Below are 13,780 nucleotides of genomic sequence, written 5' to 3' on the forward strand. Positions count from 1 at the left end.
CTTCCTTCATGCATAAGGACAACACAAATGAAATTATGACTAGTATTAGTCTATACAATAAACTCCTTGGTAAAATCAGATAAAACCAATACTGGTTTTGAGAACATAGAAGACTTGAGAGTTGCAAATGCCAAATCAGCTTCATCATTCCATTTGGAAGCATTTTTTTTAGTAGAACAGTGAGAGGCCTGCAAATCGTACCATAACCAGCTACATACTTCCTGTAATACCCTGTCAAATCCAAGAGCCCTCTAAGGCCCTTCAAGGACTTAGGAGTAGGCTAGTCCACCATTGCTTGGATTTTAGTCGGATCAGTAGCCACTCCTTCTCCAGTAATAACATGACCTAGATGCTCAATCTTAGGTTGTCCAAAAGAACATTTAGATCTTTTAGCATACAAAGAGTTGTCCCTCAAGGTATCAAAAACAGCAACTAAGTGTTGAACATGCTCTTCTAATGATACACTATAGATAAGTACATCATCAAAAAATATCGGGACAAATCTTTTGAGGAAGGGTTGAAAAACCTGGTTCATCAAAACCTGGAATGATGCAGGAGCATTGGTTAACCCAAAAGGCATCACCTTAAATTCATAGTGTCCAATATGAGTCCTAAAGGCAGTTTTATGGATATCATCGACCTTCATCCTAATCTGATGATAACCAGCTCTAAGGTCCACTTTGAAGAAGATCATGGAACCATGCAATTCATCTAGTAGATCAGCTACTGTAGGTATATAATATTTCTCCTTTATAGTGATGTCATTTAGTCTCCTATAGTCTACACAGAATCTCCAGGAACCATCCTTTCTTGACTTTCTTGACTAAAAGTGTTGGTGATGAAAATGGAGATTGACTAGGTTGGACAATTCCCTGTTGAGCATTTCAGTAACTTGTTTCTCCAATTCATTCTTTTGGTAATAGTTGTACCGATAAGGTTTCAAGCTTATTGGTACCACACCTGGTTTGAGAGGGATGCCATGATCAAGTGCCCTGATAGGAGGAAGTGACTTTTTCTCCTCAAACACTCTTAAATACCTGTCTAAAACGTCTTGAATAGTCTTATCCACCACTTTGTGATCACTTTGGACCTCTGTGCTTAACATGAACAAATGAGCAATAAGAGCATGACCCTCTTTCAAAGTTTTGTTCATGGCACTACTATGTATCATGTTCAACCTACCCTCTTCAGTTATGCCCTTCAAGACTAGTTTATTGCCCTTCTTGCCAATAGTGACACATTTTTTCTCAGTGATCAAACTTGGTTGCATTGTACTTTTTCATCAAGTCATTCCCCAAAAACAAGGTCACATCCACCTAGAGGAATGAGAAGCAGATCCTCTTGGAAGGACCCTCCTTGCATTTTCAACTTAAACCCTTGGAAATGAGAAGTGCACATGACATAGTTACCAGCTACTGTGACTCTTACTGGCGCACAATAACTAGCTTTATAACCTGACTGTGTATTGATCAATGAAACTGTGAGTGCTTCTTGAATCAATCAACAGGGTGAGGATCCTATTCTTCATAGTACCACTCACTAGTATAGTATTAACCCCTTGAATGCTCTGTGTTAATGCATTCAAACAGACTGCTTCTTGCACTTCATGTTCTATCTCCCCTTCAATACGTAGGTCTATATAGGTTGGGTCCTCCACCTCCATATATACTCCTTCATCAGTCTCCACTTCTCCCGTTAAGCAATTCAATTGCTTTGGTCGACACTGATGCCCTACAGTGTACTTGTCTCCACATCGAAAACACAACCTATTGCTTTTCCTGTACTCATAAACTTCAGGAATAAGTTTAAAAGCATTAGGTCTATAGGCCGAGTTTCCTAAGGCCTTTGAAATGGAATTCTGGCTCAAAGCAGTAGCAGGCTTAGTAGTAACGTTGTTTCTCCTTTGAACAACTTCAATTGCCTTCTCTTGCATTCTAGCTTTCTCAATTGCCAACTTAAGAGTAGTTGGTTTGAACATATTTACAGCGAACCTGATTTCCTCCTTTAAAGCTCCTATGAAACTTGATAGAAAGTGTGGATCATTGAGGTGTGGATTCCTTACAAGCATTTGCGCTTTGAGGTCCTCAAATTTTCCAAGAAATTCATCCATTGAACCTGTTTGAAACAGCCTGTTAAACTGTTCAACAATGTCATCCAGCAACTCATCTTCAAACCTACTAATCAACTCTTCCTTTAAATCCACCCAATTAACCAACCCTCTACTCAATACTAGAGAGTGATACCAAGTCTCTGCTAACCCATTCAAATACAAGGCATCTGCTTCTACTTTCTAATTCTCCTGCGTTCTATAAGTTGAAATACCTTTCACACTTTCGCAGCCAAACCTTAGTTTCATGACCTTCAAAACTAGCTAACTCCCACTTGGGAGGGGGAATGGGAATCATCTGTAGCCTGTTTGGCCTTTGTTCCTGAGCCGGATTAGGAAGTATGTCGTCTCCTTATTGGAGTTCTCCATGGGCTCGATTAGGTACTCTCTCGAGAGTTGTTAGTCAATCAAGAATCAACTCCAACGTTCCTTGGATCCCCGTATGTGTATTTCGAATCTCATGTTGATTAGCCAGTACCTCCGCTAAGACCTCGTCATGTCTAGAGAGCTTTTCCTCCACCATCCTAGCTCTTGTTCCGTCAGCCATTCTCTACCACACAGGTCGCACAAACGTTGCTCTGATACCAATTGTCAGGATCTCAATAAATACCTGACTGTAATTCACAAATAAGAAGAGAAACTCTTGTTTTTGGGACAGTTTTCTGATTAACTACAAGGAATTGATAAACTGAATTAGTGTATGATAACTAAATTAAAAGGACAACCATGGTGAGTCTAGAATCTGTAGAATGAAGAAAAGAAGATCTGAAGTTAGAAGAGAGAAGAAAAAGAACACAGGAGAGAAAGAGTACGAGAAAGAGGAGGAAGATTTTACAAAAATTAACGCTAAGTGACTCCTTCCTTCGAGGTCGTTATCTAACTACTGCTGCTCACCTAATTAATGGCTCGTGATTTCAGCCGTTAATTTTGGACTGAGTTATTATTCAACAATTCGACTTCGATTCCCACTGCGGCCATTCCTTTATTTGCCTAATTAATTCTACTAAGTTGAGTAGGATCATTACAATATTTTTCATAAACCATGCATCACTATCATAAATCATATTCATAACTTCATAAGCTTTCTTCAAAAATTCATAGTAAAATCATGAATAATGCATGAGTTCATATGAACTTGATTGAAAACTATGTAATTGAATCTAAACATGCATAGGAAGATTGAAATTGAACAATTAACTCAAAATCAATAAGACCCATGGAAATTGCATGAACCCTAATCAAAATTAGGTGACTTTGAGTTGGAAGAACTTAGATCTTTTGGGACCCAATCGACAAATGAAAATCCATTGGTGAATTGCCACATACCTTGATAAGCAAATCCTAAATGCAGTGGAGAAAAAAGAGAGACCTGAAGCTTGAAACTCTAACTTTCTTCCTTTAGCTTGAGAGAATTGGACGGGATGAACTTGGATAAGAATTGGGGATTTGAGAGGATGAAAGAGTTTTCGGTAGATTTAGGAGTTGAAAGGTAGTAATAGGTCAACCATAGGTCAAGTTACTAGGATACAAAATTGGCCAACTTTCTACGAAACCCTTCTATAGACCATCATTCTACTGTCCGTAGAGCCCATTTGTAGTCCTCAACTTTGAGTCCAAAATTTCACTAAGTCTATTTCAATTCTACGAAACCATCCTAGGACCCATCCAGTTCACTCGTAGGTCAAACTTCAAAAACCCGAATTTTTCCAAAACTCATCTCAACTTCTAAGACTTGCCTTCTATGGCCCGTAGACCCTTTTACAGTCCAAAGATGGGACTCATCGATCACAGTACCAATACCAAAAAACTAAATTTTCCCTTCTTAATCTAACTTTCATATTTCTAAGTTGTTACACTGCGTTGACAGAATTCTCATCCGAACTCGTTTACTCAGAATATTGACTAGAGTCAAGTTTTGGACTTAACTTGATATTTAAAACACCAAATTGCACAAACTCGCACAAAAATCCTCGGGAGTCATGCCAACCATACTAATACCCTAAAATGACTCTTCTAGAGCTGATGGAATTGGTAGAATTGTGTTCTTAGATCGTCTTCTTGAATTTTAAATAACTAATGACCATTCAAGGTTCAAAAGCTCCAAAACACTAAAATTCTCATAAAACCAACGAACGACTAGGTGATGGAACTGTCAATCCCAACGTCGCTATAGAAGCACTCCTAATGATGAATTAGAGGCATAATCACAGATATTATCTGGAGGGTCATTACAAAAATGGTCCCCCATGATAGTCTTGAGCTTGTTAATGGTTGGAATGTATCTAGTCGTTGCAGTAACATTACCGTAAACATTTATCACCCTGAACTTCTTCTCCTTTGGTTTGTATAAATCTACTTTTGTGCCACTTTGATTCAAGAACTCTACATCTTTTCAAACTAATATCATTTCAAAATTATATGTATCCATAAAATACCGAATATAATCCATAAAAATGTTATCTTTAGTCAAACATAGATAATTTCTCAACTCTGTAAGCATCATATATCAATTGTTGAGTTTGGTTTTAGTTACCGCAGTCTTTTCTAACATAATATGTTACCTAGTTTTAGGATAATTTGAATTGTAAGTATTTGTTAGGTTGTTTTGATTGGTTATTTAGCTTTTTTTGAATTTTTCTTATGCAAATTTTCTGCATATTATTTTATCAAGTTGGCTATTTAAAGCCCTATTATGCTTAATGAAAACATCGAGAGACATTTTAATCAATACTTTTTGCTTCCCATTTTTCATAAACTCCAACAATGGTATCAAGGGCTTTATTGATCTTACGGAATCTCTGAAATCTTCCAAAGAACTACCATGCTACTTTTAACCTGCATTGGCTATTTTTCTATCCTTTTAACCCGTCAGGGCTACACATTTTAACCCGTTAGGGATACTATTTTTAATATGTGCTTTTTAATAATGCACAAGCTTTTCTAAACAAATTTTTAACCAAAATTAATCCCAAGCATAGTCTCTTTTTGAATTCCTCAAAAAATTTCACTAGTGAAAACTATCAGATATAGTCTGTGAAAATGAAATCATATCTTGAAGCCTATGATATGTTGGAAGTTGTAATGGAATGTATACCCTTAAATCCTCTCCCTGAAAATCCCACAGTTACTCTAATTAAATTTAATTTTAATGAAAAAACCAAAAAATTCAAAGCCAAAACTGTAATTCAAAATTTCAGTCGTGGATTGAATTTTTTCTTAAATCATTGCTTGTGAGACGACAAAAGAAGCTTGGAAATTTTCTAAAAAAAATATCAAGGAAGTGACTGAGTCAAAAAAATGTAAATTTTGAATTTGAAAAGGGATTTTGAATCTCTTAGGATGCAAGAGAATGAAACTATTGTTAAGTATTCTAACAAGATTTTTTAGATTGTTACTAAAATCAGATTGCTTGGCGTGGATTTCAAAGACGATAGAATAGTAGAAAAAATTCTTGTGACAATTTAAGAGAGATTCAAGTCTAAAATTTTATCTTTGGAAGAGTCTAAAGATCTCTCTACTATCTATGTCGAAGATCTAATTAGTGCTCTTCAAGCACAAGATCAAAGAAGAGCCTTTATGCAAGAAAATGTTACTGAGGGTGCTTCTTATGCACACAAAAAAAAAGAAAATGTAATTATCCTCTTTGCAAATACTGAAAAAGGAAAACACAGTTAGAAACTTTTTATTGGAGGGACCTGATGCAATATGTGGAAATTGCAGACAAGCCGTCCATTTTACAAAAGTGCAAACTTAAGGAAAATCTTCAAGGACAAGTTGTAGAAGCAGTAATCAAGGAGAAGCAATTTTTTTAAACTGCAGTATCTAAAGCAAAGGAGGAGCGTTAAGTTTGCTTTTAGTTACTTCAGTCATTTTTTAACATAACAAGTAATCAGCTTTTAGGATGAACTTGAATTTTAAATATTTGTTAAGTTCTTTTAATTGTTGAGATTATTTAGCCTTTTTAAAATTTTGTTATGCCGATTTCTGCAGATTGTGTTATCAAGTTGACTATTTGAATATCTATTATGCCTGATAAAAATACTGAGAGATCTTTCAATAAATACTTTTTGCTGCCCAATATTTTAAAAACACCAATATCGACGTACTGACTATAATCAGTAATACACAACATAGACAATTCCTCAATTCCACTAGCGACAAGCAATATGATGGTGTTTCAAGACCATGTGGAGTTGGAAGGGACTTCACCTCTTCTATCAAACTATTAAGGGATTATATGATGTCATTTTTTTCTCAGTCCATCCAATGACCAACACCATTGATGTTAGCTTTAATAAATGATCCGCGTAGAGGTTCTAAATCCATGCCCACATTTTTCCACTTCTTATCAACTACAAGAGTATAAAACTCCAATTCTTATACTTTTGGATGTCCCTCAAACTTTCTTAATTCTGATCTCAATAATTTATATAGTCCAGAGGCTTCACTAGAAGATAATGAATAAGCAACACGCTGAATTATTTTCTCCCATTCGGGAAATTTAACCTTAATACGCTCAAATTCCACACGAGTTCTTAACGGAGTAATTCCAATAATGGTAACTCTATCCTAATGTTAACATTCAAGGTTGGTAAGTTATGTATCTTTAAGTGATTGGTCCTCCAAATAGGGAATTTCACCCGCAACTTGGTTCGTCTACGAGTGTATGTGTTACTAACCCTTACCCTTAACCCCAGTTTAGCCTTCGTAGTAAGTGGGTCAGGCTATTAGCTAGTAGATTATCGCGTCTAAATCTCCATTGTTTAATCCCTTTCCCATTTGTTACCTCCTTGGTTCTACAAGTATGAATGAGGTGAGTTCTAACGTTGCACACCGTTAAAAAGAATTCTAAACGGAAGGATTAACAATACATGCATAAACAGTATTCAAGAATTACTTAGTTATTGGTTTTACTTTGTTAATTACTCATGGATCCCACAATCCTAGTTGTGGATTTAGCTATTCATGCTTGAGTTATCACAATCGGTATTTGAGTTTGAAATAGGAATCATGAACTTACAATTGGAATAGATTGAAATCTGAAATCTTCAATTGAAAATCAAAGGCAAATTGTATTAACAATCTTTAAGATTAAAATGCCAAAAGTGTTTGCACAATAATACTCAAATCCAAAGTAAAGTTTCACAAAAGGTCTGACAACCCAAAAACCGAAAATACAACTTTTATTTATAGAAACTAAGTCCTAAACAAAGTAGGAAAAGAAAACATAAGAAAATTCGGTCAGAGAAGTTTCGATCGACGGCAGCCAAACGACGGTCTGTGGTTCAATCAACCGTCCATGGTTAGCTCCGTAAGTAAGCAGTTGGCCAAAATCATGTGGTCTTCAAACGACGGTCTTCACCTACAACACGTAGGTCTATGCACGATCCTTCCTGTCTCTCCATTGTTCAAGTACTGGAACTCAGACGACGTGGCATCATTAGCCTCCGTGGTTCCACCCTTGGTCATTCATCCTTGAACACTCCAACTACGGCCTCACCGACAGCTCGTCAAGTAAACGATGGCTCGTGATGAGCTCATTTGTTACCAAAATCCTGCTGGTTCAGCTACATTCAACTCTAACTACTTCAAAACGATATGTTGCAAAATTAGACCAAAACACCATCATATCTAGTAACAAAAATGCCTAAGACGTATGCAAACGTCAAGTATAATGTTTCAACAATACCGAAAATTCACGGCACATCAAACCTCAAAATACTCTCCCAAAAGAGGACTGCTAATTTAAACTGAATACTCAACAATATCCTTCCAACCATTCAACAGGTGAACCCATTACTAAAACCAATTAGTATCATGTTTTGCTTAGATAAAGTGGGTGTATGGAGGTGACCCCTAGGGATTAACACATTGTCTCTGTTAAGGGGGTGAGAATCATCGTCTTTGAGTTCCAAAAGTAATCACACATCGTCATTTATTGAATGAAAAAAATTGGTAAAAATAAATGATATTTTGTGATACATGTCAACAAATAAAGGATCGAAATTTAAAAGAGAATATCGTAGTATAAAAATAATCGTACAACAGAAAATAGACTTGATTGACAATCGTGAAAGAATTTCGACCATAATCACCATTGAAAGGTCCATAATCCTTTTGGCATGAGCAATTCTAATTCCTTCCAAAACTCCCTTTAAAATCTTAGAGCTATTGGAATCCGTGGATGTCACTCAATTTGAACAAAAATGGAGCTAGTTTTGAGGATTTTAGTCTTATGGATTGGCTGGACTTTCATATATACTGTGTTCCAAGATTTTGGAAATTTATTTCGAGATAAAACTATTATATATGCTACTTTGAGTTTCATAAGTAACCAAACGGAGTTATTGATTGAAAATAATTATTGAAGTATTATTTCTTGCACCTACTTAGGCTTTAGTAATTAATGAATGTCTAACTACACATTATCTAGACGTTGAAGTGAAACTATATATATAAAGTATTACTTTGGAGACTTGAAGAATATAGAATTCTTTTATATTTCTTGGGATTCCATTGTTTCTATTCCATGTTTATAACTAGTAGTTTCTGTTCTCATATCAAAAAAGGTGATGGTATGTTCTAAAACTTCTTCATCTATGTTATTTTTCATTAATGTGTTTAGTATTGAAATCGTTCAAGTATTTATTACCTGAAGATATTAATATGGAACTATTTCAGGTAACAAATGCTTTCTCTAATAGAGAACAAAAAGAGCAAGAGGCATTCAATACAATTTTCAATGCCGGAAGAGATCATATATGATATATATTCTAAGCTCCTAGTTGAATATTTAATGTGTGTTAAGTGTATTTCTATACTTTACAATTCTCTTATTTTGGATCCATGTTTTGTAGTTATGCCTCATAGATGCTCTATATCTCATCTCGATGAGACTAATTATCTTACACCATAGGTCAAAAGGTAGAAACTGAAAAGGCCATTATTTGTAAAATTAAGGAGTTAGATGACATTAAATATCCTATATTTCATTAACATTTTGTTCTACTTATGGAGTAGGAATGATCACCCTCTACTCTTTATTAATCCCAATGCAATATTAGTAAACTATCTTCCCTAAATTCCATTGATGATAAATTTACCCATTATTACTATTTATTTGGTTTTGAACCAGATGAAAAAAAGTACAAAGTTTGATGAGTAGTATTCCGCTAAAGATTTTCTCACCCGTAATATATTGGGTTTTAACTCTTTATTCAAGTGAATCGTGGAGAAAGACTAAAAGTGCACCATGTTCGTTGTTTCTGCTACTTTCTGAAGGAGTTTGCCTCAAAGGAGCCATCTATTCCGTAGGTACTCAGGATAAAAGATTCATAGTGGAATTTATTCTTAAGAAGGAGAATTTAAGAATTATGAAATTTTAGAACGATGTAATAGATGTTCAGACAAGAAAGTTTTATAACTTGATAGAAGTGAAAATAAAAATTAGCAGTCATTGATCGTTCAAGATGGGATGTGGGGGAGTTTACTTTGTGGATTTTTTCGGAGTTGCAAAACATAAGGAATGGGAGAATCAAACTATCATATTTTCTTAGGCATTTTGTTTCTAAGTTGCTCGGACTCGGGTGCGGGAGTCCGATACGGGTTCGGATCTAAAGGTCGGATCCTTCATGATATAAATTTTATGGATCCATGAATAAATCAGGGTGTGTGGATTTGCCTAAAAATAATTAGAATATCTAAAAAAATAGAGTTATGAAACCCAAATTATATGATATTATGTGGAGAACTTGAGGAGAATCCTGGATGGAGATCAAAGGAAAAAGAGTAACCTAGAAATTTTTATATAAAAGATATTCCATTTCCTTCAATTCACCTTATCTTTTGTATTGATTACAAAAATCATTAAAATTGTCCAGAGTTTACCCATAAATTTTGGTCAAAATATGCAAAATCATTTCAACGAATCAGACACGAAATCCACACCCGCACCCACACCCACATCGTATTGACACAGGTGCAACACCAAAAGTAAAGAGTCAGAGCAACTTAGCTTTGTTCTAGCTTGAAAACATATTTCTAGGGTTTCTTTGGTAGCAGTACACCTGATGGTGAGAGTGTTTTCATAACTTACAAGCAAAATTGGATTACATTTTTTTATTTTCAGAAGAAAAGTTGAAGTGAAATTAAAACAACAGAGCTTGCAGAAAATATTGAGATCATTCGTATCTATAGTCTTGTACAAAGACTTTTATCTTGTTTTGAAATTTATTATTTTGGAGGGTAACTAGTTTGCTTTTTGGTATTAATTCTTATGGAAGACATCACTGTCTATATATATATATATATATATATATATATATATATATATATATACCTTGATATTGTTCCTATTATTTTTATAGATAGCACAATGTTGTGTTCCTTAGTTTGTTCTATTCAGACAAGTGTAGAATGAAATGATAAAAAAGAATGAAAATTTGGAGACTTAACATTCAAGGTATTCTGCTTATACAGGCAAAGTTGTACTAACGGACCTCAAAGGCATCCATAAAACAATAAAAGTTCCCAGGTCTTAAGCTAAATAATACAAGAAACATTTCTGCAAAACATAATATCTAGGAAGAAATAAGACAAATTGAACATCTAAACAAGCTCAATCTTCGGAAAGGCATATGAAACTTGAAAACATTCCCCAATGACAGTCTTGAGTGAGTAAAAACATGGAGTGTAGCTAGTTGCTCCAGTGCCACCGTACACTTTCACCTTCGTAAACTTATTTTCTTTTGGGTTGTAAGAAACAAGTTGTGTGCCAAGGTCTCTTTGCATCAAGATTTCTCCATCTTTCCAAAGTAAGATTGGTATAAATTTATCACCACGGATAGCTGCTTGAATACTATCCTTCAAAATGCGTTGTTTAGTCCAAGATTCAACTATTCCATATTCTTTCATCCACCATATATCAATATACTGATTATTACTATCATCAGACAAACACAAACAATTCCCCAACTCCCCTAGCGTCAAGCCCAACAATGGGGTTTGCAGACCACGCGGAGTTGACAAGGACTTCACCTCTTCAGTAAAACTGTTAAATGAATAAATGTTTTCATTATTTTTGCAACCCATCCAATGAATAACACCATTGATGTTAACCTTGCTAAATAATCCACATAGAGGTTCTGGAGCCTTGCCCACATTTTTCCATTTCTCATTAGCTCCTAGAGTATAAACCTCCAATTCAGATACTTCTGGACTTCCAACAGACTTTGTAACTATTGATCTCAATACTTTAAACTGACCGGAGGCTTTACTAAAGCAGAATGCATAAGAAACACGCCAATTTTTTTTCTCCCATTCGGGCAATTTAACCTCGAAATACTCACCTAAAATAGGATTGCTAATGTAAATTCTATGGTCTATGTCATATCTCCTACCACTCAACAAGCATAAAAATCTGTTACATGAACCAATTAATGTCATGTTACCCCAAGAAAATTTGGGTGAAGGGAGGTGAAACATAGGGCTCAACACAATAGCTCTATGTATGGGGTGAGAATCATCTGCTTTCAGTTCTACTAGTAACCGTACAGATTCATTAATTGAAAGCAAAATGCTGGGAAAATCAGATGATCTTTTGAGGTGATACATGTTAATAAACAAAGGGTCGGAAGTTAAAAGAAGGTACCAAAGTTTACAAACAATCTTACAACGGAAGATGGACTTGATTGTCAATCGTGAAAGAATTTCGATCATAACCACCGTTGGAAGGTCCATCATCATGGTGACTGGGGAGATTTTTCTTCCTTCACAATCTTCCTGGAAAACCTTAATTAGAGCTTTGAGCATCCATGGCTGTCACTTCCTTTGAACCAAAAGGGTGCTAGTTTTTAGGGTTTGGTCTTATGTATTTGCTGGGCCCTCATATATTGTGGGCTTCAAAATTTATAAAATTTATTTCAAGCTAAAAGGAATATATAAACAAAGTTAAATGACTTCTAGAAACTATAAAACAAATAAAAGTGACTTCAGTAATTCATTATTATAAGTTCAGTGGCTATTTAGATATTAAACTCTATATTATTATGTTTTAGCGTAAGTTAAGTAGTTATAAGGAATTGCGGTAAATTCCTTCAAAGTTCCATAATCGTGATAGGAACATCAAAAAACTTGAATTCCATTTTAGTAGCAAATTTTTAGGGTTTAAGTTTGCTCCTAGATAGCTATAGATGGTGCAGGAGAAAAGAAAATGGTCGCACAATCCATAATTACTTGCATTTCAAAATGTACTAATAGAAAACTATTATAAGATAAAAATTCAAGCTCCTTGCAAAAAGGCAATACAATGCATCTTGATAATTCAATAAGTTGTATTGAAGGAATAAACCTTCTTTTTTTTCAAACTTGAGATTAGTTCCAACCTATTCGTCTATTTGTGGAACTTTTTTAGCTGCATAAAAGTTTCATAAATCCAACACAACAACATATTTAGTGTAATCTCACAAAAGAGATTAAAAAAAAATGACGGAAAAAGAAAGATATTTTATTTTTTTAAATCAAAGTGGGTCTCAGGGACCATTTATTAGAAGCTAAAAAAGGAACAACCAGATCATAAAATGATCTGGTCCAAAAACAAAATACTCTGTCCAAAAACAAAATACAAAAATGAAACAACCAAAATAAAGGAAAAAGGAGTTGGTCATCTTCAAGCTTGAGCTTCCATGGAGGATGAAGACGAAGTGCTGCCTTGGAGAAGCTGCGTTCGGTTCGTTTCCATCCCATTGAATCCACACAGCTCGAACAACTTAGGTAAGAATCGATCTGCTCCCTAACTCACTTTTGATGTTGTAAACGATCCTTGAGCTCCATTTTTAAGTTTTACCCTTTCCTGCAGATTGAGTCAGAAACCCTAACTAATACCACTGCATAGGCTAGGTAATTCTTATTAATTTTGCTAAAGATTGTTTCTTTAAGTACACTGTTTCACTGATGTTTAGATTTATATATCTTGATAAACCCAATATGATTTCCTTTTCTTTGTGCTTTCACCTGAAATACTATTGTTGTGTGCTGCATTGTGCATTAGTATCATTATCACTGTAGCCATATTTTCTGTTTTGCATTTTTCTGATTCTCAAGTTTGCAATTCCTTGGATGACTCCAATCTGCTCCATGGTCGGAGAAATCGACCTCTCTGATGAAGGTAGCAGGGAGAGAAGGATAGAATATAGTTCAAATACCTCCAATATATAGACATAGATTGAAATGGATCCGAATTTGGACAAATTTCACTGAAGACACTCAAAAACTCTCACAAGTGCCATGAAATTAGGTCCTTTGAAGACTTCTTCAACTCGGATTGACCTAATCTAAACCACAAAATGAAGTTGAATGAACAATGACTTTTCTCCTACTTTTCATCTTTTGTGAACTTGTTATACTTCGATTTAATTCATACATGACCTTCTCTGCAGGTTGAGCCCCAAAGAGACTGATACCACTGCATAAGGAAGCCACATATGAGTTCCATCTCCGCATAAACAATATATTGCAATTACATCCACTTATGCAAGTATGCACGTACTACCATCGCCTTTTGATATTTTTTTGTCATCCTCTTGTTGTTGTTGTTTGTCTCAATTATGCTTGTGTATTGAAATCCCTGTTTTGGATGTTTCTAATTCTAAGATTGGGAGTTTGTGTTTTATCTAG

At 35.0% G+C, this 13,780-nt stretch overlaps 1 protein-coding gene and 1 long non-coding RNA gene across 2 annotated transcripts; one reads left to right on the forward strand and one right to left on the reverse strand.

Moving 5' to 3' along the window:
* Nucleotides 1-10,714: 10,714 nt before the first annotated feature.
* On the reverse strand, nt 10,715-11,719 carry LOC107061862 (F-box protein At3g07870-like). The gene has a single exon (XM_015311782.1). The coding sequence runs from the start codon at nt 11,717-11,719 to the stop codon at nt 10,715-10,717; it is 1,005 nt and encodes a 334-aa protein (XP_015167268.1).
* A 928-nt stretch (nt 11,720-12,647) lies between these two features.
* Nucleotides 12,648-13,775, forward strand: LOC102584303 (uncharacterized). The gene is made up of 3 exons (XR_367804.2): nt 12,648-12,877; nt 12,963-13,003; nt 13,543-13,775. It is a non-coding gene; the product is annotated as an uncharacterized lncRNA (long non-coding RNA).
* The last annotated feature ends 5 nt before the right edge of the window (nt 13,776-13,780 follow it).

Source organism: Solanum tuberosum, unplaced genomic scaffold (genome assembly GCF_000226075.1).
Source record: "Solanum tuberosum cultivar DM 1-3 516 R44 unplaced genomic scaffold, SolTub_3.0 scf00169, whole genome shotgun sequence".
NCBI classification, from domain to species: domain Eukaryota; kingdom Viridiplantae; phylum Streptophyta; class Magnoliopsida; order Solanales; family Solanaceae; genus Solanum; species Solanum tuberosum.

Excerpts from the sequence above, each read along its gene's own strand:
- LOC107061862 (XM_015311782.1), bottom strand. The coding sequence starts at position 11,719 with ATGTATCACCTCAAAAGATCATCTGATTTTCCCAGCATTTTGCTTTCA.